The sequence below is a fragment of the Lissotriton helveticus genome, chromosome 11 (genome assembly GCF_964261635.1).
Source record: "Lissotriton helveticus chromosome 11, aLisHel1.1, whole genome shotgun sequence".
NCBI classification, from domain to species: domain Eukaryota; kingdom Metazoa; phylum Chordata; class Amphibia; order Caudata; family Salamandridae; genus Lissotriton; species Lissotriton helveticus.
In genome coordinates, this window is record NC_136072.1 from 1,126,394,987 (window position 1) to 1,126,422,137 (window position 27,151).

General features: G+C 47.8%; 1 protein-coding gene across 1 annotated transcript in view; it reads left to right on the forward strand.

Moving 5' to 3' along the window:
- The window catches only part of LOC144792699 (tRNA (32-2'-O)-methyltransferase regulator THADA-like), a 194,070-nt gene that overhangs the window by 57,312 nt on the left and 109,607 nt on the right, over positions 1 to 27,151 (forward strand). Inside the window, exons 16-18 of the mRNA XM_078667856.1 lie at positions 226 to 392; positions 9,049 to 9,234; positions 12,740 to 12,903. Coding sequence (XP_078523982.1) covers positions 226 to 392; positions 9,049 to 9,234; positions 12,740 to 12,903 — 517 coding nt within the window. The remainder of the gene's footprint in view (positions 1 to 225; positions 393 to 9,048; positions 9,235 to 12,739; positions 12,904 to 27,151) is intronic.

A 27,151-nucleotide genomic window follows, 5' to 3' on the forward strand; every position in this document is an offset into this window, starting at 1 on the left:
GATGTCATGCAAATATCTAAATACAGTGGCTTATGAAGCTCATCGTTGCACCTTTCTATACACATATGTATGCACACGCGCTCACGTTTGTAATTAGTGATGTTCACTATCACTTAAGATGGGAACGTCCTTTAGCAGTGAATAGTTAGTTCTCTAAGACACTGACTCCTTGATAGGACTGAGGAAGAGTACTGTAGAGGTGAATATGTGTTTCTTGGTCTGCAGGTCAGACAGCTCCACATTAAGAAAACTCTTTCCAGCAGAACAGGATCCGATGGTGATGCAGTGCGCAGACCTGTGTTACGCGCGGCACCTTCTCGGCATGCTGAAGGACCACTTCACCATAGCTCAACAAGACCTCCTGCAGGCTGCAGCCACCAAACCACTGCAAGGTAAGACCTTCAGCCTCCCTTGTGAGTGGTACACACCCATTGCAACCAGTATTGATAGCCAAGGGCAAACCTCACACTGGCAGAGACCAACGGGTATTGCTGCTACTCACAAATACTATACGTGGCAGACAAGCAGATGAACCAGTCTGGCCTTACTCCTGTCCTGTGTCCAAATACATAGAGAAATCGGGAAGCCCGTCACGTCACATCAGAGACAACCCTCATGCCTTCCAAAAAGAGCTGGAACAGACCCCTGCCATATCAAAGGGAAACCTGGATTTGACTGATCCCAAAGGGGAAGGCTAAGCTAGACTTCAACTCAAACATGTATGTAGGACAGACATCACCCCAGACGAGAACCAAGGGAGAGCCGTTCTGTCTGCCAAAACAAAAAACTCTTGACAGGCCACTCACCTCCCAAAGAGAAAGCAGATCTAGACTCCACTCTTTAAGAGAAACTGTAAATCTTTGACATGCTTCTCACCCCCTGACTTCCTCCAAGATAAATGTAGGGAGGACCACACCTTTCGAAGACTAACCTCAGACAACCCTCCGCTCTCAAAGAGAAATCTGGGAATGACCACCTGACAGACCTCGCCTCTAAAGAGAGACGTGGGTCCTATCTCACCTCCTAAGATAGACCTTGGGCCTCCCAGCTTCACTTCCACCTGTAGATATCTAGAACAAACTCACCCCCAAAAACAAACCTGTAGATTTCTCACCTGCGGAATCTCCGTGAGCGCAAGACTAGATCTAGCATGAAACAGAGCCGCAATGGAGCCAGGTTCCAGTGCCTGGCCCCTTTCTGGCTCTGCGTTATGCACTGCTGGATCCATTCCCAACTTTTCTGTCCCATGGCGCTGATTCCACTCCAGTGACGGCTTGCCCCCAGGATGTGCTGGTATTCTTTCAATGTCTTCTGGCTTTCTCTGTTGTAGCACCTTTGATAGCGATTCGGCTGCTGGCCTCTGCCAGCAGCCAAAGTGCATCGGTCTTCGCTGTTGATGCTATTGACACCATCCTGACTTTGGCAGATATGTTTTTGTCACCGAAGACATTGCTCCTTTTTCCGTATTCATGCAGATACTGACATAGTTTACAGTGGTGGTTACAGCTTCTTTTTCATAGTCTGGGAGAGAGGACGAGTTTCAACACTTTGGATAGCACTATGAGGAAGGGTACTATTAGGTCTCCTATGAGCAAAGTTCAGCCTTTGGTTAAGGGTTTTCATGTCCAAAATGTCGGTAGTTAGGTTCATTTCTTTAATTTGTTGTCCCTTTTAGGGTCTCCAAGGACCTCAGCTACCTCATTGCTTCTTTTAATGTGTCCCTGATATCCCTTGTACTTTCAGAGGGTTTTCTTTCCTCCACGTGCTCTTAGGCAAAGTGGCAGAGATCCTAGAAGTATAGTTTCCAGCTGCAGTGTTTAAAGCAAACATTTTGATGGAAATCCTCCAGTCTAGTTCTGCCATGTTGGATGGCCAGTTGCCTATTAATTAAGCACGGCTAAACCCGGTCATGTCTGCCTGGGTTTAGCTGACTTTTGCTCTGGCCCTCCACCAGCGGGTCACTTGCCGTCATTGTCTGGTTCCAGACAATAACTACCTCTGTCCTCTCATCTTTCGCCTGAGGGGTTGGGGTTGTGGGCCCCTGCGTTTGCAGCAGTTAAAGCTGGGCCTCCTTTACTCTCCCCACATGACTCCTCCTTCTTGCAACAATATGCCTTTTTGTGCAATACTCCAGTGCTCTTTGAGAAATGGCACGGATAGTGCCCCCCTTCTACTGAGTGCTTTGATTTGGGACTGTCAAACAATGTATGAGGTTTGTGGGTTCTTTCGCGGTCCTTGAGATGCATGCCTGGTTGAGCTCCATTGCTCTCCCTGGAGATGTTCTTTTGAATGTGTTGCATGCAGCCTTTGAAGGGTCCCACCTTTTTGGTGACTAGGCTTCACTAGCCTCCTATGGCATGGTGCAGGGATGTGCCGCTACCCAAACTTGTGGCTTGGACTGCTCTACTGGTCTGTCCCGTCCGCGATATGGGAAGTTCAAAGGTTTTATTAATCTAGGACCTTACAGACATCACCTGCACTCCTGACATCTGCTGCTACAAATGCCTTTGTGTGGATTAAAGAGGCTTGGTACTTTCAAAGGCTACTGAGGCCAATCACAACTGTTTTCCACTTCATCCTCCCTGCCAATTTTAATGTTGGTCATTGTCAGACACTGCCCACCTGTTGAATTGTGTATTGTGACGATGGATTATGTCTTTTTAGGCACAGAGGTGGAAGCGTTTTCCCAGGAGACCCTTAAATATTGTGATATACAGCAGGTCATTTTGGTCAGAAAGCTTCCTGTGGCACCTTTTTGCTCAATTAGTTTTTTGTGTTTTTATCTCGTTGCTATGAACCGTCACTGGTGTATGGTTTGGTAATAGTTTGATAGGTGCGAGGGTCATGCATGCACAATCGCCTTATGCTTGCTTTACTTGTGGCTGTGTTTCAGGGTTACCATGTTGGTAGGTGCTCCACATTACTCGCTGCCTAATTCTGTCCAGTTGGTCGACACTCTTGATGTTGACATGGTCTTGACTGGCCTCTCCTTATTGGATATGCTTTTTGCTTGAAAAGATGGATGGCCTGACATATGCTGTTGTCAAGCTGCAGTGCATTTTAATATAAAAATAAATAAATTAATAATAAAATTCCGATAAACAGATTTTTTTAGGTATCATATGTGACTGCCGGGCTCAAGGCTTCCTGGGGCAAGGCTGTCTCTCTACCGCTGTTGAGTGGCTTTCCTAGCCAGGGCATACATATGCCTATTGCAAGAGTCAAGTTCTGTTGTTTATTCCTACCCTGGGTTTGTAGGTTGGTTTGCCTGCTGAAGTTGATTATGGCATTTCCCTGTGTGTTTTCTCTTCAGACCCTTCTACTGGGGTATACTGTAGTGTGGCTGTTCCCAAACTGTGTGTCGGGACCCACTTCTGGGTCCAGAGTAGATTTTTAGTGGGTTGCGAAAGTTGTGGTCTATATGTAAGTAATATTTCAAATGATTACTCCAGTTTGTGCACCAGTGCAAAGGTGCTGAACTATGCCTGGTTATAATACAAACCTTTGCAAGTACATAAATTGTGAAATATGGATGTGACCTACCAGCCAGAGCTACCGACTTTGAATGTTGGGAATCTAGTAGAAGTCCTGGTGTTGGCTCAATAACATCTGATTCTGGACAAATCACTTAATATTCTGTGCTTAAAAGAAAATTGATCTGACCTTGTGTAATTTAATCTGATGCTTATGTAAAACACGCCACTGTCCTTGGGCCGTGTTTGCGATAGCCAAAATCACATATCTAATTTGAGGCCTTAGCCCATGCTCTCCTGCAGAAGTGTTTTCTGAGTTTGCCACAGTCACAGATGTCGGCACTAAGATTTTTCAGAAGCCTTGTGATTTTAGTGAATGAATCCACGGGCCAGCCACCCACTCTGAAGTGTTCCAGCTCTAGACTTCAGTACACTTCACCATCTGCTACTTTTACGGGCGGATCAGTATCTTGGCCACAGTCTGATATGAGGGTGTGGTCAAGTTCATGACGTTGGCAAACAATTGCTGCCATCACCTAAAAAAAATTGCCCGCCTCATGTCCATGAAAGCTAAGAGGGTCTCACAAGATTATCGTTCCAAAAATGTGGTTGTGGTTCTAAAATGTTTGTGAAGTGCTGCTGTAGTGGTGCTAATTAATGAGGTGAAGGATCTGGAGGTAGATGTGGCCATCAGGAGAATAAGTTGTTTACCATCAATAACAGTGTTTTTAACATTGCCCGCCACTGGGGTGGGGCGACTACCCCTAACCCAGCAATTTGGTGTAAAGACATGGACACAGTGATGGTGGCGGAATAACGGTGTACGTACACAGGGGATGCCCCCAAAAATGGATTAAAAAAAGGGGAAAATGGAATGCCGACAGGGGAGGTATTTGCGAACTACCATCAATTAATCGGGAAGAAGACTTAATGGAGGGAGGCACTAATGCTGAAGGTAATGATATCTAAATTACACTTTGAACAAACTGATTATATGTACTGCTTATATATCATTGCAAACATTACATGTACGTAAATGGAATGGGTCATACGAACGCAACATGTACAGTGATAACTTGATTGTGCCCTTTATTTCTTTTTTTAAATGAAAATAATTTTTAAAAAACAACAGTATTTCTGGTGGATACTATATCTACCTGCAAATGCATCAAAACTCATGGCCTTCCCATTCTGAGAAGTAATCTGGCATGTATAATAAAGTTTCTGCACTGCGTTGCTTCCAACTTTATCACTCTCATCGTCACATATAAGTGTGTGGAAAAAAGGATGGGAACTGACATCAGAGTGCAGGGGTAATGTCATATATGGCTCCTTGATATCACATTGAGGGATCCATTGTTGTGGTGCACTGTTTCTGTTAACATTGGTTCCTTTCCTCCATCTGTACTCTTTTGATTAGGAGTCTCTTGCACCTTTGTCTCGAGTCAACGATTTCTGCTTCGACCAGGTGGCTCTTCGTCCACCTTGGGTCCATGTGAGCCTTCGTTCTAAGGGGGCTTTTTCTGTCTCCAACTTTCGAGATATCACATAGGAGCAGAGATGGCATCCCTGAGCTTTTCGGCCCGAGGACATCAGTGGAGAACACCAGCTACAATCATCGGCCACAGATGAAGAGGCTTTCTCCCCCGATGACCGCGCCGGCTCCGATCTGGAGATCGAAGATCTTCTACTCGTGCAGGCAGCCTTGAGTACAGTACTTCGCCACCCAGGCCCCCCTCAACACTGGTACCATGCTGAGAAACCCCCACCAAGGGGTTGTCCAGCTACTTTGGAACACCAGAGACTTCGCCTTCAGGCCATGGTCAGCACCAACCACCATCTTTGGACGCAACGCCCAGCTCGGTGCCAAAGAAACCATTGAGTCTGACTGCTTTGGCACTGGCTGCTCCTGCCTCGAAGCCAAGCCGACCATCGAAATAGATGTTGGAGCCAAGACCATCGACACCGACCAGCAAGTCCCGACACAGTTCGGGAACCATCAAGCCGATTCTCGATAAACTTCAGGAGGGAATCGACATCTGGCTGAAACACTTTATGATACTCACAGGACACAGGACGGATACTCACTCACCCTCTGGGATCTGCTGCTCAACCGTCCAAATGGCAAATGTCCCTCAAAAAAGCCTTGGACATCCCACCTGCAACAAAGCAGTGCAAGAATGTGGAGAAAGTTTCAAGCCCTTTGCCTGTCACTCCTCTGCTACCACCTCATCCTGCTCCACAACACTCACCCTTCCTACCCACTTCTACAGGCAACCCTGTTCCCCATCTACCTCGGTGGTCACCTCATTCAGACTTGGGGGAGGGGGGCGGGGGGAGGCGATTCCTTCGACGCTACTCTGCAGGGGGGATATCTGGGACACTTATGACCAGCAGACACAGATCCCTCCCCTCCTGGTGACTCCACCTCCTACCATGATGTTATTGGTAGGGCTGCCTCCTTCCAAAAGGTCGCTATCCACAGCAAGCGTTTTCGAGACCCCGTCCCTAATCCACTGAACCGCTGAGTACCTCTCCATGTGTAAAGACATGCTCCGTCACACCACGGACATCTTTCACGCCGCCGTCGGCGCCAAAGTCATTACGCATAGGGTGGACAAAAAAATACAAAGCTTCCCCTGCTGACCCTCTGTACATCCGTGGCCAGCTTCCACCCAACTCTACTTGTCACTAATGCCAGTAAAAGGGCTAACTGTCAAACTACTGGTGATGCCCCTCCACTAGATAAAGAGAGTAAATAAATAGATGCTGTAGGTAAGAGGGAGCTGTTCAGTCGGCCAACCATTGATGTATTGCCAATTCCATTGGGCTGCTCTCTAGGTACGACTATGCCCATTTGGATGAGATGGAGGAACTCCTCCAACATCTTCTAGAGGAGCTCCAGAAAATGGGTTATGAGATCGTCTCAGAGGGAAAGCAGATCTCCAGCACTACTATCCACTGCGCTCTAGATGCAGTGAACACTGCTGCTAGGGGGGAAGCCCAGTGTCCTTCTGTGCTCTGTGTCTCCGGCTTCAAGATGAAAGTTCAATAAAATTTGCTCAACCCACCCTCAAAGGGCAACATCTTTTCAGATCACAGATTGACCTGATGTTGAAAAAAATAAAGACATGGAAACGTCTAAAGCGCGGAGTGCCCTTAAAACTCCTACCCCTCGCTGCTCCTTTCGATGCATGCCCTACAGTGGTGGCTCAAAGGCAGCCTTACCAGAGACTGCCACCTCATACCAATGGCCACACACCCAACAATCCTCTCCCAGAATTTACGAGGGCCCTACAGAAGCAACAACTTGAAAGGCAGGGGTAAAAGTGGCTCCCCTAAAGGAGCAGTCGCCAGCATTATGCCTTGGCTGCCTCTCCTTCTTCCTGATCGTACAACACCTATCGGGGAACCTTCAAAGGTTGGTTCCTGCTTGAAAAAACGTCGCCTCCGACCAATGGGCGTTGGTTATCATCCAACATGGTTATTTTCTGGAGTTCACTTCCACGCCTCCCATCATCCCACGTCGTGAACGCAAACTCTCCCTAGAGCCTTAAAAGATATCTTGGAAGAGGTCCCAGCACTTCTTTTTAAAGGGGCCATAGAACCCATCCCCCACCATCAGCAGGGCACGGGAGTATACTTTCTATACTTTCTCATTCCCAAAAAAGATGGTTTCCTTCAACCCATTATGGACCTCAAGCCCTGATAAATATACATTCTTTCCGCTCACTTCTACATAGTTACTCTCCTGGATGTCGTTCCGCTGCTACTACAAGGCGACTTCATGGCCGCCCTCGACCAGAAGGACTCATATTTCCACATGCCTATCCACCCAGCACATCACTGGTATCTCCGGTTTATAGTCAGCGGAAAGCATTACCAGTTCTAGGTGCTCTCTTTCAGGGTCACCACTGCACACAGGGAGTTCACAAAGTGTCTTGCAGTAGTGGCTGCTCACCTGGGCAGACAAGGAGTCGATGGCTTCCTCTATCTAGACGAGTGGCTCGTAAAGAGAGCCAGCCCTCAAAACTGCTGCGAACATACTCCGTTCACAATAAACCTCCTTCGCCAACTAGGGTTTACCATCAGCCCTATCTGGGGTCAATCCTCAACTCAGAAGTTGGCATGGCTTATCTTTATGCTGCCAGAATACAGTCCTTCCAGGCGTTAATCCCTCTCTTTCAACCAGACCACCAAGTCACTGTCGGAACAGTCATGCACATCCTCAGAATCATGACCTCCTGTATTGCTATCTAATGCCCCATGCCTGGTTGTTCATGCTTCTGCACAGGAGTGCTTAGAGCTCTACATGCCATAAACAGATGCTTACTGGGTAACATTTTGCTTTCTGCCCCCACAAATACATTGAATACACCTCCCTTCGTAAAGAGAAACATGCTACAAACCTCACACCAAAAGGAAATCCAGTAACACATCTCATCCCCAATAAGAAACCTTAGACAAGTCTCTCACCCCTCAAACAGATGACTAAAGCAAATCTCATCTTTATAGAGAAAACTGTGACCAACACTCCCTGCAGCCCTGCCTAACCATAAAGAAAGTTAAGATAGTCCTCTCGCCCCCAAAGAGAACCCTGTGACTTACCTTTCACTTTCCAAAGAGAAACCTGTGACAGACTTTTCACTTCCCAAAGAGAAACCAAGGACAGACCTTTCACCTCTAAAGAAAATCTAAGGGCAGACCTCAACTTTAAACCGTAGCCTGGGACAAAGAAATATCCTTGTCAAACTGAATTGATACAGACCACTCCCCTTTAGAAGCACCTCAAAGAGAAACCTAGTAAAGTCCAGCTCCTTACTTTCCAAAGAAAAACTAGGGGCAGACTTACCACCTTCCTAAATGAACCCTGGACAGGCCTCTTATTTCAAAGGCGAAACTGAGACCGCCCTCACAGTCAAAAAGTAACTTGGTACAGAGGTCCTTTGCCTCTCAGAGACGTTTGATGCAGATGTATGCCCTGTTAAAGAGAGAAACCTGGGGCAGACTGTTTCCTTCCGACCGAGGATGGTAATACAGAACCCTCACATTCCTCGGAGAAAGTATGTTCAGGCCTCTCATATTCTGGTTTGAAGGATTTGACATGAATCATCTCACAAAAAAACCTTCAGACCATTTATTCTTGTTTCACTTGAAAAGTCTGGGAAATGTCTCTTCCCCCAGACAAGTTTGGGTAGACCACTCTTCAGCAGCAGATCAATATGGGGCAAGTTTTTACACTTTAATACTGAAATCTGGAACAGATCTTCTCTCCTCATGCAGATCAGCTGGAAGTAGACTGCTCATCTCCTGGGCAGTGATGTCAGAAGAGTTGAATCAAATTTACTTTTCACTGGTAAGTGGAGTAAGCTTCTTTCCAAGCAGAGGTGGATAACTGTGACAAAACCTCAGGCTCCTCAAAGAATAAAACAAGTACTAATAAGTCCATTTTAAAAGGTTGGCAGAATACTGTTTTGCTGTTGCCCTGGCAGAAGTTGAGAATTCAAAATTTATTGTAAAGTGTGTGTGTATGTAGGTGTTTGAGATGGCGGTTAACAATAATTATCCGTTTCAGGGGTAATCTTGGCCATCCGCCAGTGTCTGTTGGAAGCTCCTCGGGTGATGGACTGTTTGCAGAAGATGGAATTAAGGCACCACTGGAAGGAGTTGATCGAGAATTTGGTGACCACAGTGAGCGATATTGGCTTTTTCCTCCTGCGGGTGCTCTATGGCAAGCAGGAGGCACCCGTGGAACAACCAGGTGAGGCTAGAAGAATGAGTTCAGCACGTTCAATGTATAGAAGGGAAAGACCCGACTATCGAGGTGGAGATCCGTCAGCGGAGAAGTTTAAAGGAAGGTTGCCTTGCGACTGTCATATCACCTATAATAGTACAACCCACATTGAGGGAAACTCAGTGATAGAGAAGTGTAATGCAGAAGGTAGTGTCAAGACTGTAAGAGAACAAACATAAGTAAAGCATGTTCAATGCACCAGGGGCAGTCTAGGGGACAGAGACCCCAAGTTAGATGGTCTTGAGACTGTCAAAGAACCACCAACATGCTCATCCCACAGAGAGGGAAGACCACAACAGAGAAACAGAGCTCAGAACTGTAATAGAACCAACATTCCTGTAGTATATTCTGGGCTTAGAGATTGAAACTCCTGACAGGGAGGTCAAGGGGAACACCGCCTCGGGCACATGAAGGAACCAACATGTTTACAAAACATTTACCCCACAGGGAGGGAAATGCAACAACAGAGAAACAGAGTGCAGAATGTAGCGTCAAGCGTGCAAGAGTCCCAGCATCAATAAAGTATGTTCAACGAACCAGCAAGATCGAGGACAGAGGCATAACACAGAAGGTAGTGTCAAGAGTGTAAGCTAGACCTTTTGGCTACTGCAACTGCTGCACCAATCAAATCCTGGCGCTAGTGCCTGCAAAATAACTGCACTTGTGACTGCTTGTTTAGTAGTAAGATATAAGAAAAATCTGTGTCCAGTGGGTTTCCTAGACCTTTTGGCACCTGTGCCCACTGTACCTTCTGCACCATTGAAATCATGACCCAAGTGCCTGCAAGGACAAATGAGGACATTTTGATATCCAGTAATATATGGTTAAAAAAGGTGCAGTTGCAGATGGAACACCCAATTTTTGTGTATACTAAATATAAACACACAAGTTTCATAAAAAGTGCCTTTAAACTATTCCAACTCTCTAAAAGGTGTCATAAATAAAGCATATGCTTTACACATCAAAGTGAAAACCAAGTTTTGTTAACTTGTGTTACAATGTGGTTGACTCTTTCCTGTGAAAAGATCTTATCCTGTGCTGCACAGTGAATGGACTATAAACTGTGTAAATTGCTCAATATCACCATATGTTAGCTGACGCGGAGACTGAAATGCGGTTTTGTACATTATTGCCAAAAAGGCAGTTTCACAAATTAAATGGACTTACCAAAGATGAGGAATTTTGAAAAAAACTTGAAAATGTTTTATGCAGATGATGAACGATACACCTTTTGAGATGGCTATGTCTAAAATAAAACTTTTAATAAGGGCACAAGCAGGCTCCATTCCTCTTTCATATAAACGCTCTCACTTTCAGGTCAGCTCAAAGCAAAATAAACACCAGGAACCCACGAAAACACAGCTTGACATTTGACCTTGGTCTTTGAACACCCAGAAAATGTGGCGAGATAAGAACAAAATTTGAAGGCCTGTTAATGACAGAAAACGAGTTCCTAGAAGAATACTGTAAACACAGCTTAGCATGGGGAGGTCCGAATTCAAGCTGCACAGCATAAAGCAAATAAAGCTAGCAAATCGAAAGCCAGAAAGCGTGAGTTAGTAACCACAAAGCCAATAGCAAGCAACGGGTGGAATGCATTCCGAATCATCTTTCTGAAAAGCCCCCAAGATGTCTTTCTCATAGTCGGACAGCTTCGCTGTCTAGTAGGCGGCAACCTAAAAACGATTACGTAGTTATGGACTGTTGCAGAGCTGCATGCCAGGGTTTCATGATGTCATCAGTTAGCAGTGTATTATGGTTCCGCTATTTAGCTAAACCGCTTTAAAAAGTACTACATTTTGTCAGCCGACAGTGTACTAACCCAAGCTGTATTCACACACTATGAGTGGATGGTTCTAACCCCAAAGCCTTTCTCAAGATACTTACTTGTTATGTTATTAATTATTTTTAAAGTGCTTGATCACCAATTTGGATTCTTGGTAACGCAGTGAGTGCGATTTTGTTTAAAAAAAATAATTTTGTAATTGAATTGCTAGTTGTATGCATCATTTGGGATTATCAAACTGAGGCACCAAACAAAGTTATTGGAAAGATCTTCCCATTGAATGCTTTGATTGAAGGGAATACTTGGTTAGAACCATAAACATTCTAAAATCTTAAAAATGCTTTACAGTGCGTCTTTACTGTGTTCACCTTTCCTTCCAGGTATACTTCCCACTTCACTCTGTAATTGAATCAAATCCCTGTAGCGCTAGGTGTGTACCCCTGTAAGCTGAGACTACAAGTGTGTAGGAAGCTGGCTCAGTATATGGTATGCCACTAGGTGGTTATACCGTGCACAGAGCCCAGAGATTCCCCAGAAATGTACAGGGCTCAATGTAAACCCAAAGTACTCTATTAGTGGTAGTGTGGGTGAGCAGCCTTAGGCCTAACACAGAGAAGTGTAAGGCATTTATTGCACCCACATGGATTAATAAGGGACACACAACTCAAAACGGAGATCCACACCAATTTTAGAAAAATAAGCTTTGTTTGAGATTTATTTTAAGACCAAGATCTTCGCAAAAACATAAGTACCTTTTTTCAGGAAAAATATTTTTTAAAAGTCGACACTTGGTGAAATTTTTAAACAGTTCCATGCTATTCTTTGGAGGAAAACAACAATGTTTCCCAGGCTCACTGTGCCACTGGATTCAAGCTATCCTGGCTGATGAGGGCTGACCCCAAAACCGGTCCTAGGATGCTTGTTTCCAGTCCAGGGAGGACCTGGCTTGGCAGTTTAGGCTAGACTGTTTCCATGAGGCACAGGGTCAAGAAAGATTTGCATATGGCCATGTCTAAACTGGGGTGGGATGGTGAGCAAGAGAATGAAAGATTTAACCCAGATCTCTTGACTAGGGTGAATGTTTTGATTTGTTCTGCATTCCGTCCATCAATTGTGTGTCTTTTACATTTACATGAGAACAACTGACTTTAGGAATACTTTCCATTTAACTGTGCTTGTTAATTTATCTTCTCTACAGATCCTTAAAATCTGCCATGAATCTGGCCCTCTGTAACCTATGTTAGAGGAACCTGGTGTGGGCCTTCAGATCTATGCTCAAACTTTCGAATTGTGACCTCAGTTTAATTGTCAGCGCTGTTTCTGGGTTACAACCTTATCAAGTGTCTTTTCCGTAGCCATGTGTAAATACAATTGCAGCAGTCAAGTCATGGATGTAAACAACTAAAGTGAAGACCAATGCAATTTTTGAGGAGGAAGATGGTGTCCAACAGCAATCGTAGATGAAACAACACTTTCTTAGTGGACAACACAGTATTTCAAATAGATTAGGAAATTGAAAGATGAAAACTCCAAAGAGGACAGACATCATAGGATTGGTAGAGCGCTGTTAATTTTTGGGAAAGGCTGCTTGGTGCCACCCTGCAGTGTTGGGAATATCAGAGCCACTAGATAGAGTACAAGATATACCTCTGCTAAATTGCACCCTTTTATTTTCCTCTGTTGCAGCAGCTGCACCATCTTTCGCTGATATGGGACAAGCTATCCGCTCCCTCATCCAGCAGGGCAAAGGCTTGGAGCAGCCCCAGGAGGGGAACGAGGATGCAGAGGATTCGGTCCTGCTGTCGGAGGAACACAGCCTCATACTGACTTGCTGCTGGGTGTCCATTAAGGTAAAGACCTCCTAAAGCTTCACTGCATTTTACACTTCTCCTGTGGATCATTATGTGCATTCTGTGGTGTCCCACTTACTTATCCTCTACTCTCAAATTCACCTTCTGTAGGTCACACTCAGACCCATAACATTATGCCCTCCGTGTGCAACCCTATTATTGTGCACCCTTTCTGCGGACCTAATTCAGTATCTTATTCCCAGGAACACCCATACACCCTCTCCAAGATCCTCTCATTGTACAGCTTGTATCAGAACCCTTCCATTATGCACCTCCTACGTGGGCCCCACCAAACGCACCTTCTTCAAGACCCCTGCGATTTACGTCTTATGCCAAGACCTGATTATCTTGTAACTTGTGCTAGGATCGTCTCTCTGCACACCCCATGTAAATGTAAATGTAAATGTATAGGCATTTATATAGCGCACTACTTACCCGTAGGGTCCCAAGGCGCTTCGACCGCTGCGAAACCCTTCCTGGCTTCCCTGAGAGATGGTCCCTTAATGGGTATCTCCAGGGTGAGACCAGGCATCCCCGGCGGTCTGGTGGGGCCGTTAGTGAAGATGAGGTAAGCTAATGCCCAGAGTTGCCGAGTGTGAACGCTGATCAGAGTGGGCACCGAGGCGAGAGAATTATCGAGTCCGCTGACTCTGGTCCAGAAAGCTGCCGCGCCGGGAATCGAACCCTGGTCCCGGGCCGTCCTCTGCTCTCGGGTCTGCCGCCTCTAACCAGTGAGCCACACCCCATCACATAATGCGCGTCCTCCCGGGACCTCATCATTGCACAACTCATCTGAGCCCCCACCCCTGTATGTTACAACCATCTTCCGAGACCCCTCCCCCCTTCATGCACCTCCTTGCAGGGCTCCAGCAGCGTGACTATTTCGCTTGGTCTTCTGTCTATACTATGCTCATAGTACTGCATCCCTTCTGTCAGGCCTTCATTGTTGCTCATTTCCAGTTTAAAAGTGGCACTAGTTCATCCAGATCCTTTGTTTGCTTTGTACCCTGATCTCTGTAGTCTGTATTTTGTTCTATTTAATAAAAAACTAGTTCTTGGAACTAAAAGAAAAGTGGTTTTAGAATTCATATCTTACCTGTGCAGCTATTTTTTATTGTTCAACAACCAACAGTAGGAGACTACAGTGTTCTGGGATTAGCATACACATTATATGGTTTGTACATTCAAATACATGAAGAGCTTTTCCATGTTAAACTCAGCCCCTGTTCCCATTCTTTCATCCTGGTACCTGCACAGCCATTGACCACTCTTGGGGGCAGAGGATGGGGAAAAGCTATATATTTTAAGGAACTATGGGCCAGATGTAGGTAGGGTTTTACCGGTCGGTAACGGCCGAATTCAGCCGTTACCGACCGGTAAAAGGATTTTGAGATGTAGGGGGCAGAATCGGTAAATTTACCGTTCGGTAAATTTACCGATCGGTAATTTTACCGAATCTGTAAATATACCGGTCGGTAAATTTACCGACCGGTATTTTTACAGATTCGGTAAAATTGATATGTAGGTGGGACTCTTATGAGTCCCACAAGGCCTAAGAAATCGGTATTTTACCATCAAATTCAATTTGATGGTGAAATACCCATTCAGGTGTGCATGCACATGTGTGCATGCACACCTGTGCCATATGACAGGCAGACCTGCCCTTAGGGCAGGTATGCCTGCCATATGGCCCGACCCTTTTTTGGGGGTGCTAGAGGGTGTCAAAGTGACACCCCCTGCACCCTTGTCAAAATCGGTATTTACCGATTCGGTAAATACCGACCGGTAATGCCCCATTCATTCCTATGGGCTTCAAAGCCCATAGGAATGAATTGGAGCATTACCGGTCGGTATTTACCGATTCGGTAAATACCGATTTTTACCGATTCGGTAAAATACACATCTGGATGGACCTACATGTCCACCCTTCATATTTACCGATTCTTAATTACCGAATCGGTAAAATTCGGTAATTAAGAATCGGTAAATATTTTTTACCTACATCTGGGCCTAGGTCCCCTCAATTCTTCATTAAAAGGATTCTTAGACCAGATTATAGACCCCAATGTTATAACCCTCCTCCAAAATCCAAACACTAAACTCTTCCAGACAGGAACCCATCACTGCGCACCTTTATCTAGGATCCGTTCTATGCACCCCTCTACCACCTCCGCATTATTCTCCTCATGCTGGAAACTGACCGACCAATAGAAAGTTTAGTAATGAAAGTAGTATGTAAAGTCCCATGGATGTGCTCCTTTACCTTTGTTCAGATACACACAAGCAAAGTCCTGGAACTTGTACGTGAATAGAGCAAAAAAGAAAAAAGGAGCAATGATTCAATAATATAATATCAGAACCTGTATATCTACACCCTCTTATATATAATAGGCGGTAGGTAGGCTCTCTAAACCCTCATATAAATCTAAACCCTCTAATATGATAGGCAATTAGTAGGCTCTCTAAACCCTCTCATGTATATCTAAACCCTCTTATCTATAATAGGTGATAAGCAGGCCGCATAAATTCATTTTATTGGTGCCCCTCTCTTTCCCATAATAAAAAAAAAAGCTAGCTAAATGTCAAAGCCTGGTGAAATAGTTTCAAGCCAGTGCCGGATTATGATGTTCTGACCTGTGGAAAAAGCAGCATACGTTAGTTTCTGCACCGGAGGTGGCCGCTCCTTACTGTCTCTATAGGTACCAATTATAATGTATGTTGTGTCCATTTGAGGTGTTTGATCCAATAGTCTTTAGAGATTTCTGTCCTTAATAATGCTGATAGTTAGGACGGTTAATGCACATTTACATGATCTGCTTCTATTACATTACATCTTGTATAGTGGAATATTTTTTTCCAATTTTTTTCTGGCTGTATAGAGCCTCCATAGTCTCTGCAGATAGCTGAAGCGGGGATTTTGGGGCGGTCAGTTGTATAAGCTAGCTACACCAAATGCTTGCTGATGTTTGCTTGATGTTTTCTGCTTACCTTCCTTGGTTTGCTGTTAATGATAAGTCTTGGTCCTTCTCTATAAATACCGTGTAAAGATTAGGCACTACATGCTTAGTGAAACCTTTCTCATATAAGTAATTCTGCTAACCAATACCCTTCTGAAATATTGTATGTTTTGGATAGCTGTGCAAAATAATGGCATAGGTGGACATTTCTTTACTGTTGCATTTTTACTTGAAGTTCTTGTTGACACACTTTTTGAGACTTAACTATGCCATTTTTGCATCTTTTGCAATGAGACTTACACTCCATTTCAAGATACACAGTGCACCAATTGTTTTAGTGGGAGAGTAAAGGCTTATTTGTAATCAAAACATTTCTAAAGAGCTTTTGTGAGCAAAACTTAAGGAGAAAATCTGCTGCTTGTTTCAGGAAGAAGTTTTGGGAACATATGTAAGTGTAATTGACGACCTCCTGAGGCGGAAGCCGGGAACTACGAGCTTTTCCTTTTAAAAATTGTATTGAATTGTCACTTTTGTACCTGCTTTTAATCGCCGGATCCTCACTTGAGCACTGACCATCTAACCTGATTACCTCTCCCCGCACAGCCGAGTTAGGCGCTGTAGCGGGTCGCAGAGGGATCCCCAGGCCACGCCCCCCCCTCCCTATTTTATCATGTGCTTTCCCCGGAAGCGCAGCAGACGGGAGCAGCGGGCGCGCCGGCAGCGCGCCAAAGGCAAGCCCGTCTGCGCCCGTCCGTGCTCGACCCGGGCTCAGGGCCACCCCCCCTGCCTGATTCACTCTGGACAGGGTGATTCATAGATATAGTAGGGAGGAGGTTACTTCCCAGGGAACAGAGGTGGAGTGCGATTGAGAGAGAAGCATTTGCTGTGGTCTGGGCGCTGAAGAAGCTAAGACCCTACCTGTTTGGGACTCACTTCCGGGTTCAGACAGACCACAGGCCCCTCAGATGGTTGATGCAAATGAGGGGTGAGAATCCAAAGCTGTTGAGGTGGTCCATTTCCCTACAGGGGATGGACTTCACGGTGGAACACCGCCCTGGCACAGATCACGCCAATGCTGATGGTCTGTCCAGATTTTTCCGCCTTAGTGATGAGGACTCCCTAGGGTAAGGGTAGTTCTCCCCACATTTCAGCTGGAGGGGACACGTGTTAGACCTGACATCATTGGCATGAGTCTCTCCTCCATTTTTTTCTGTTTGCCTCCTCTGTTTACGATGTTTTTGCTGGTATACTGCTTTGGGCACTGTGCCACTGCTGATCAGTGCCACCGTGCAAGTGCTCCCTATGTGAAATTGCTGTATTGATTGAATTCCATGTTTGGCTATTTGGTTTACTGTCAGTCCCTAGTAGAGTGCACCAGGAGTGCCAGGGCTTGTAAATACAAATGCTGCTAGTGGGCTTGCAGCACGTGTTGTGCCACCCACAAGAGCGGCCTAGTAAAAGTATGTCTGAAGGTCTACCATTGCTAGACCACGTGCAGTCTGACTGTCACGAGGACTGCGCCAGTACACCTACTTGCCAGTCCCTAAACCTTCCCTTAACTTCATGTTAGTCACCCCTATGGTAGGCCCAAGGGCAGGGTGCATTGTAAGGATAAGGTAGGACAAGCCTGACAAGGTTGGCCTGTCCTGATAGTGAATTACAGCCATATTCGTTTTTCACTATTGTAAGGTAACCTGCTCTCCATCAGTTAGAATGGGCTGCCAGGATTATTAATGCTATAATCCTAGCGGGCTCGGGGAACATGGTGCAATGTCGAGTTTGGTATCCCTGAACTCAGGGTTTAATAACGCATCCGTTTGGGTGGATGGTTTTTGGACTCTGTGTTTGAAAATAGCACTTTTAGAAAGTAGCTATTTTCTTGTCTAACTGTCTACCGGTCTCTGCTGGTTCTGGTGTGCGTGTGACAGGAGCTGGGTGGCTCCAGAGGTTTGAATGAGTCAGTGTGGGATGAGTGGGGCATTTGCATTGAGAGTAGGGGAAGAGTAGCTATTGATAGCCTGCCCTGCCTGATACAATGCTGGCTCCGCCCCCCTGCCAGGCGACTGATGACTCTGTGCCTGCCTGGGACTTTCCTGGCCCACCTCCTGCCGGGCAACTGATGGCCCTGCCCCTGCCAGTGACAATGCTGGCTCCGCTCCTGCTGGGCGGCTGAAGACTCTGCCCTGCACAGTGAATAGGCCAGGTGCCTCGACCTGGCAACACCCACAACAAACCCAAGATGGGGGGAAATTCCCCTGCATGGACAAAGGGTTCAAAGCCAAAAAGGGGTATAAGAGAAGGACCCCTGAACCAAGAATTTAGATCACTTCTGACAAGGAAACCTGAACCAAGGACAAGAAGCCTGCTGATCTAAGGACTGCCTACCCCTTCTGCCAGAGTGCTGTTTGTTGGGGGAATCCTGCAGTTGCTTCTTTATTTTTGCCAAGGAACCAGGAGAGAGGAACTGTGTGTGTACTCTCAAGCTTTGCTCAAGAAAATCTCCAAGGGCTGGAAGAAGTGCCAGTCTCCTGTTGAAGTCACAGGGCCAAAGGACTTCATTTATTTGCTAAAAGTGCTTGTTGCTGGAACCTGAAATCCAGCACCTCTGAAGAATCCAGCAATCTCGACGCCGACGGACGTCGCAGAATCCAGATCGACATCGTGAGTAACGGCTCCAGTGTCCCGCACCTTCGCCGCCGGCCGCCGGGCCCGATCGACGCCAGTAGCGACGCCAGTGAGTAGCGAGTTTGGCTCCAGCTCCAAGTGACCCTGTGTCGACGCCCCCGCTGATCGCCTCGACCTCGAGCCCTCTCGACGCCGTGAGCGCTGCTCACTCTTGCAACATCGACATCGACGACGCCGTATCCTGCTTCATCCCGTGAGCGCTGCTCCTGCCTGACTTCGGTCGACGCCGCTGCAGATCGCCCCGACTCCGAGGCCCGATCGACGCCGAAGACGCGACGCCGGACATCTCGACGCCGCTGATCATCGAGTGCTTCACTTTTCCAAGGTACTGTGTTGTGGGGGTCTGTGCGGCTCCGGGCTCGACGTAGCGCTCCTCGCGGTCGACGCCGAACCTTTGGATTAACTTTGCCTCAACGTCGTGTGACTCCCGTGTGGGTTACATTGTTGCCAAGAACTGTGTTTTAAAGAAGAAGAGTTGCTTTTGTTACTAAAGACTTTGTGCTAAGAAGAAACCGTGCTTGAACTATTGTTTTTCCTTCCAAGAAGTATTTATTAAGATTGTGGTATATTTTTGTCGTTATTTGGTCTTGTGCTAAGCCTTATATAAAAATCCTTATTTTTATAATACTACTGTGTCGTGTCCATTTGTAGTGTATTCACTTTATTACTGTATGTGGTCATAAATGCTTAACGAACTGCCTCTGAGATAAGCCTGTCTGCTTTGCCAAGCTACCAAGAGGGTGAGCAGGGGTTATCTAAGTGTGTGATCCCCTTGCCCTGACTGGAAAAGGTGTGTCCCTATTTGTCAGAAGTGTATACCTCTGCCAACTAGAGACAGCCGCTTCTAACATTGGTGGGTCAGCGGTGGGGATTTGAACTTTGCATTTATGACCCATGTGCAGTGATTAGTGTGCGCTACATAGTGAAAGCAGACCATAGCGCAGCCACAATCTACTTGGTTGGATATTCTATTTTTGTTCTCCAATTTCCTGAAGCTTGATTTTTGAAACTGCCAGTTTTGACCATGAGTGATGCCGGAGTCACTACCCCTGTTGTTGTGGAGGAATTTGATAGGAGTAAGATAAACGACTATCCAGTAAGAAAGCTGAAAGCCTTTTGCAAGCAGTTTAAAGTTCCTACCACAGGCATTTCAAGGAGGGCAGAATATCTCAAAGCATTGCAGGCCTGGTTAGAGGCCAGAGATCCCTCTGATCCGGTGGTGGTACCGACAGGGGAAGGGGAGGAGGAGGTGCCAGTGAATGGGCCCACATCCCCTCCTGGCAGCAGTGTTTCCTCCAAAGGTCTTTCTCCTGAAGAAAGGGCGAAGGAGCGAGCATACAACATGGAAATGGCAAAACTTAAGATAAATGGGCAGTTGGAGATAGAGAATGCAAGAGGCAGGAGAGAAGCTGATCTGGAGATCAAAAGGTTGGAGTTTGAAAGAGAGAAGTTAGCTTTGGAGCGTGATACCAGGTTGAGGGAGTTGGAGCTCAAAGCTAAAGAGTTAGAATTGAATCCCTCTGGTGGCAGCATCCCATCTGTGCCTGCAGAAAGTAGGTTTTATTTTCCCAAAGATGTGATCAAAGATTTTCAGAAGAATGAAGATATTGGTCAATGGTTTAAAGCATATGAGTTAGCATTGTTGGCCCACCGGGTCCCTGAGAAGGATTGGGGAGCAGGGTTGTGGGGTCGCTTTGTGAATGAGGGAAGAGATACCCTGTTAGACATGCCTGTTGAGGATAGGATGTCTTATGCTCATATGAAAGATGCTTTAATGTTAAGGTATGGCCTAACCCCAGAAAAGTACAGACAGGCCTTTAGAGAATGTAAGAAGTTGCCTGGTACTACGTGGGTTGAATATGTGTCATTTTTTGCAGAGCCATGGATGGTTGGGTAAAGGGCAGCAAAGTGGAAAGTTATGATGCTCTTTATGATTTGTTTGCTTGGGAGCACTTGTCTAATAACTGTTTTCCAGAGCTGCGCCAGCACCTGATTGATAGCAAGATATCTAACCCTAGAAAACTTGCTGAGGAGGCGGACCGCTGGGTCAGTACCAGGGTCCACAAGGGTCCAGTGGGAGACTCAGCCAAAGGTGGGCAGGGTCCCCAGCAGAAGAGTGGGGGGGACAAGGGTAAAAAGAGGGAGTTCCAGAAAGGGCCCCAAAGTAATCCCCAAGGGAACCAAGGGAAGGGTTCCCAGCCTCCCCCAGATAAGAAATCAGAGGCCCCGACAGGTAAACCTGTTCGTAGGGGCCCAATGACCTGCTTCGCTTGTAAGCAGGTGGGACACCGTTTTTATGATCCTCAGAGTCCCTTGAAGAACTCTAGTGCACCACCCAGTGCACCACCCCGTCAGTTGGCGAGTGTAGCCCTGGGAGGGGAAGAGATGGTTGCCCATGGTGGGGAGGGTCCCGCAGAGATGTCCCTGGTCTCTCTAGGAGACATGGAATTGGTCCCTCCACCCCCTCTGCCTAGTAACACTAAGAAATATAGGCAGTGGGTGACCATTAATGGCCATAGAGTGGAAGCTCTCAGAGACACCGGAGCGAGTGTGACAGGTGTCAAGTGTCACTTGGTGTCCAGAGAGCAGGTTGTTCCCCACGCATTCTACCCTGTGATAGCTGCTGACAACTCCCAGAGAGAGTGTGAGGTAGCTCAAGTTTCCTTTGAATGGGGGGAGTTTCAGGTACTCTTCAAGTTGCTGTAAGGCCCGCCATGCCTGTCCTGGGCAATGATTTGGAAGACTCCCCTTGGGCTAAGGTGGAGAGGGAGACACATTTGAAAATGTTGGGTGTGCCAGAGTGGGTGTGTGCAACCACTCGATCGATGACAGCAAGTAAGGGTGTTGATGGGGTTCTGGAGCCTGAAAAGATGGCCCAGGACCCAGCTGTGAAGAGAAGAGGCAGGGGGCACGGGAAACCGTCCCCCGTAGTTCCCGTGGTCCAGGAGGAGGCAGACCATGAGGGGTATGCCCTGGAACCCACAGGTGAACAAGTTGCTGAACTGGGAGACCTGCCCGAGCTGACCCACTGGCAGCAGGATGGTGGTCCCTCCAGGGAAGAATTTTGTGCAGAACAGAAAGTGTGCCCTTCTCTTGTGGGTATGAGGCAGCAGGCCTCAGCCCAAACCTCAGGTGATCAGTCAGGGTCACATTTTGTTTACTGGGAGAACGACCTCCTGTATAGCGAGCCTAAGGCTGCTGAGCCTGGGTCAGCCCGTGTGCTGGTGGTACCCCAGCGCTTCAGAGCCTTCCTACTGGGTTTGGCTCATGACGTTCCGTTAGCTGGACATCTGGGGCAGGACAAGACCTATGACAGGCTTGTCACCCATTTTTATTGGCCTCAGATGAGAAGGGATACAGATATCCATTGCAAGACCTGTCAAACTTGCCAGGCAAGTGGGAAAAGCGGGCGGAAGCAGAAGGCTCCCCTCCAACCTTTTCCCGTGGTCAGTACCCCCTTTGACCGGGTGGGGATTGACATTGTTGGGCCCCTGGACCCCAAGACAGCCCTGGGCAACAGGTTCATCCTGGTCTTGGTGGACCATGCCACACGGTACCCGGAAGCCATCCCTCTCAGAACAGTGACGGCCCCCGTGGTGGGACGGGCACTGATGGGGGTTTTCTCCCGCATGGGGTTCCCCAGAGAGGTGGTGTCAGACCGGGGCACAAACTTCATTTCCAACTATATGAAGTCTCTGTGGAAGGAGTGTGGGGTAACCTACAAATTCACCACTCCTTACCACCCTCAAGGTAATGGGTTGGTTGAGAGATTCAACCGTACCCTTAAAGGCATGATTATGGGTCTTGAAGAACCAATGAGGCGTAAATGGGACGTCCTCTTGCCATGCCTGTTGTTTGCTTACCGTGAGGTGCCACAGAAGTCTCTAGGGTTCAGCCCCTTTGAGCTTTTGTATGGACACCCGGTAAGAGGACCTTTGAGTCTGGTCAAAGAAGGCTGGGAGCAATCTCCCAGGAAACCTCCCCAGGATGTATACAGTTACATGCTGGCCTTTAGGAACCAGACTAGGCGCTTCAGAGATCTTGCTCAGGCAAATCTGGAGGCCAGCCAGGAGGAGATGAAGCGGTGGTACGACCAGAAGGCCACTCTGGTAGAGCTTCAGCCTGGACAGAAAGTTTGGGTCATGTCCCCTGTGGAACCTTGTGCGCTCAAGGACAGGTGGACTGGACCATTTGAGGTTGTGGAGAAAAAGAGCGATGTCACCTACATGGTGGACTTAAAGTCTCCCAGGAACCCCTTGCGGGTCCTGCATGTCAACCGTTTAAAGCCCCACTTAGAAAGGTCCGAAGTGGGCATGCTCCTAGCTACAGATGCTGGAATGGAGGAGGAGAGTGAGCCTCTTCCTGACCTCCTGTATGCAAAAGAGCAGGATGGGTCAGTGGATGGTGTTGTCCTCTCTGACACACTGACCCCTGAACAGCAGCAGGATTGTCGCCAATTGTTGGGACAATTCCCTGATCTGTTTTCCTTGATTCCTGGTGTCACTCAGTGGTGTGTCCATGATGTGGACACCGGGGACAGCACTCCTGTGAAGCACAAGGCTTACAGAGTGACTGACATGGTCAGAGCATACATCAAGGAGGAGGTCTCCAAAATGTTTGCCTTAGGGGTTGTTGAGTCCTCTAGCAGTTCTTGGGCCAGCCCAGTGGTCTTGGTCCCAAAGGCTGCAGCGCCTGGTGCTTCACCGGAACTTCGGTTCTGTGTGGATTACCGAGGACTCAATTCAGTCACCAAGACTGACGCGCACCCCATCCCCAGAGCTGATGAGCTCATCGATCGGTTGGGGGCTGCCCGGTACCTTAGTACGTTTGATCTAACGTCTGGGTACTGGCAGATCGCCTTGACTGATGGGGCAAAAGAGAGGTCAGCATTCTCCACACCAGATGGGCACTACCAGTTCCGGGTTATGCCCTTTGGGATGAAGAATGCCCCTGCCACCTTCCAGAGGTTGGTCAACCAGGTCTTGGCTGGACTGGAGGATTTCAGTGCCGCCTACCTGGACGACATCGCAGTGTTCAGCGCCAGCTGGGAGGAACACTTGCGCCACCTCCAGGAAGTGTTGTTGGCCCTGCGCAGAGCAGGCCTCACAATCAAAGCCAGTAAGTGCCAGATTGGGCAAGGTTCCGTGGTGTACTTGGGGCACCAAGTAGGGAGCGGCAAGGTGGCCCCCCTGCAACCCAAGATTGATACCATCCTGGCATGGGCACCGCCCAAAACCCAGACTCAGGTGAGAGCCTTCTTGGGTCTCACGGGTTATTACAGGAGGTTCGTCAAGGATTATGGTAACATTGTGCACACCTTGACTTCGCTGACTTCCAGGAAGCAGCCACGACTTGTGATCTGGACTGACGCCTGTCAGACGGCCTTTGACACCCTGAAAACTGCAATGTGCACAGCACCCGTACTCCAGGCACCCGACTTTTCTAAACAATTTGTTGTCCAGACGGACGCTTCAGAGCATGGCGTGGGGGCTGTTCTAGCTCAGGTGAATGAAGAGGGCCGAGACTTACCTGTAGCCTTCATCAGTAGGAGGTTACTTCCCAGGGAACAGAGGTGGAGTGCGATAGAGAGAGAAGCATTTGCTGTGGTCTGGGCGCTGAAGAAGCTAAGACCCTACCTGTTTGGGACTCACTTCCGGGTTCAGACAGACCACAGGCCCCTCAGATGGTTGATGCAAATGAGGGGTGAGAATCCAAAGCTGTTGAGGTGGTCCATTTCCCTACAGGGGATGGACTTCACGGTGGAACACCGCCCTGGCACAGATCACGCCAATGCTGATGGTCTGTCCAGATTTTTCCGCCTTAGTGATGAGGACTCCCTAGGGTAAGGGTAGTTCTCCCCACATTTCAGCTGGAGGGGACACGTGTTAGACCTGACATCATTGGCATGAGTCTCTCCTCCATTTTTTTCTGTTTGCCTCCTCTGTTTACGATGTTTTTGCTGGTATACTGCTTTGGGCACTGTGCCACTGCTGATCAGTGCCACAGTGCAAGTGCTCCCTATGTGAAATTGCTGTATTGATTGAATTCCATGTTTGGCTATTTGGTTTACTGTCAGTCCCTAGTAGAGTGCACCATGAGTGCCAGGGCTTGTAAATACAAATGCTGCTAGTGGGCTTGCAGCACGTGTTGTGCCACCCACAAGAGCGGCCTAGTAAAAGTATATCTGAAGGTCTACCATTGCTAGACCAGGTGCAGTCTGACTGTCACGAGGACTGCGCCAGTACACCTACTTGCCAGTCCCTAAACCTTCCCTTAACTTCATGTTAGTCACCCCTATGGTAGGCCCAAGGGCAGGGTGCATTGTAAGCATAAGGTAGGACAAGCCTGACAAGGTTGGCCTGTCCTGATAGTGAATTACAGCCATATTCGTTTTTCACTATTGTAAGGTAACCTGCTCTCCATCAGTTAGAATGGGCTGCCAGGATTATTAATGCTATAATCCTAGCTGGCTCGGGGAACATGGTGCAATGTCGAGTTTGGTATCCCTGAACTCAGGGTTTAATAACGCATCCGTTTGGGTGGATGGTTTTTGGACTCTGTGTTTGAAAATAGCACTTTTAGAAAGTAGCTATTTTCTTGTCTAACTGTCTACCGGTCTCTGCTGGTTCTGGTGTGCGTGTGACAGGAGCTGGGTGGCTCCAGAGGTCTGAATGAGTCAGTGTGGGGTGAGTGGGGCATTTGCATTGAGAGTAGGGGAAGAGTAGCTCCTGATAGCCTGCCCTGCCTGATACAATGCTGGCTCCGCCCCCCTGCCAGGCGACTGATGACTCTGTGCCTGCCTGGGACTTTCCTGGCCCACCTCCTGCCGGGCAACTGATGGCCCTGCCCCTGCCAGTGACAATGCTGGCTCCGCTCCTGCTGGGCGGCTGAAGACTCTGCCCTGCACAGTGAATAGGCCAGGTGCCTCGACCTGGCAACACCCACAACAAACCCAAGATGGGGGGAAATTCCCCTGCATGGACAAAGGGTTCAAAGCCAAAAAGGGGTATAAGAGAAGGACCCCTGAACCAAGAATTTAGATCACTTCTGACAAGGAAACCTGAACCAAGGACAAGAAGCCTGCTGATCTAAGGACTGCCTACCCCTTCTGCCAGAGTGCTGTTTGTTGGGGGAATCCTGCAGTTGCTTCTTTATTTTTGCCAAGGAACCAGGAGAGAGGAACTGTGTGTGTACTCTCAAGCTTTGCTCAAGAAAATCTCCAAGGGCTGGAAGAAGTGCCAGTCTCCTGTTGAAGTCACAGGGCCAAAGGACTTCATTTATTTGCTAAAAGTGCTTGTTGCTGGAACCTGAAATCCAGCACCTCTGAAGAATCCAGCAATCTCGACGCCGACGGACGTCGCCGAATCCAGCTCGACATCGTGAGTAACGGCTCCAGTGTCCCGCACCTTCGACGCCGGCCGCCGGGCCCGATCGACGCCAGTAGCGACGCCAGTGAGTAGCGAGTTCGGCTCCAGCTCCAAGTGACCCTGTGTCGACGCCGCCGCTGATCGCCTCGACCTCGAGCCCTCTCGACGCCGTGAGCGCTGCTCACTCTTTCGACATCGACGACGCCGTATCCTGCTTCATCCCGTGAGCGCTGCTCCCGCCTGACTTCGGTCGACGCCGCTGCAGATCGCCCCGACTCCGAGGCCCGATCGACGCCGAAGACGCGACGCCGGACATCTCGACGCCGCTGATCATCGAGTGCTTCATTTTTCCAAGGTACTGTGTTGTGGGGGTCTGTGCGGCTCCGGGCTCGACGTAGCGCTCCTCGCGGTCGACGCCGAACCTTTGGATTAACTTTGCCTCGACGTCGTGTGACTCCCGTGTGGGTTACATTGTTGCCAAGAACTGTGTTTTAAAGAAGAAGAGTTGCTTTTGTTACTAAAGACTTTGTGCTAAGAAGAAACTGTGCTTGAACTATTGTTTTTCCTTCCAAGAAATATTTATTAAGATTGTGGTATATTTTTGTCGTTATTTGGTCTTGTGCTAAGCCTTATATAAAAATCCTTATTTTTATAATACTACTGTGTTGTGTCCATTTGTAGTGTATTCACTTTATTACTGTATGTGGTCATAAATGCTTAACGCACTGCCTCTGAGATAAGCCTGTCTGCTTTGCCAAGCTACCAAGGGGGTGAGCAGGGGTTATCTAAGTGTGTGATCCCCTTGCCCTGACTGGAAAAGGTGTGTCCCTATTTGTCAGAAGTGTATACCTCTGCCAACTAGAGACAGCCGCTTCTAACAGAGATACTGATAATGCTTGATCCATTGGCCGGTAAGGCAACCTGCCTACGACTAGCACCCAATATAACATCTAAGGATAAGAATCCCTGCCCAAACTGTCTCACTTGTCTGCCGCATATAACCCCCCTCTCACTCGACCTATTATCTAAATCTGACCAGGCCTCAGTTAACAGCCACATCCTGCCAGGCAAGACACCGCATACAGAACAAGGACACAGACCTAAGGGAGAGTTGAAAAGCGGGTTACTAAATGTTAGGTCCCTCCCCAAACATGCCACCGAGATACAGCTGCTGATCGAATCCAGCAACCTGGATATCCTGTTTCTAACTGAAACATGGACGGTGGCCGGACTAGAGTC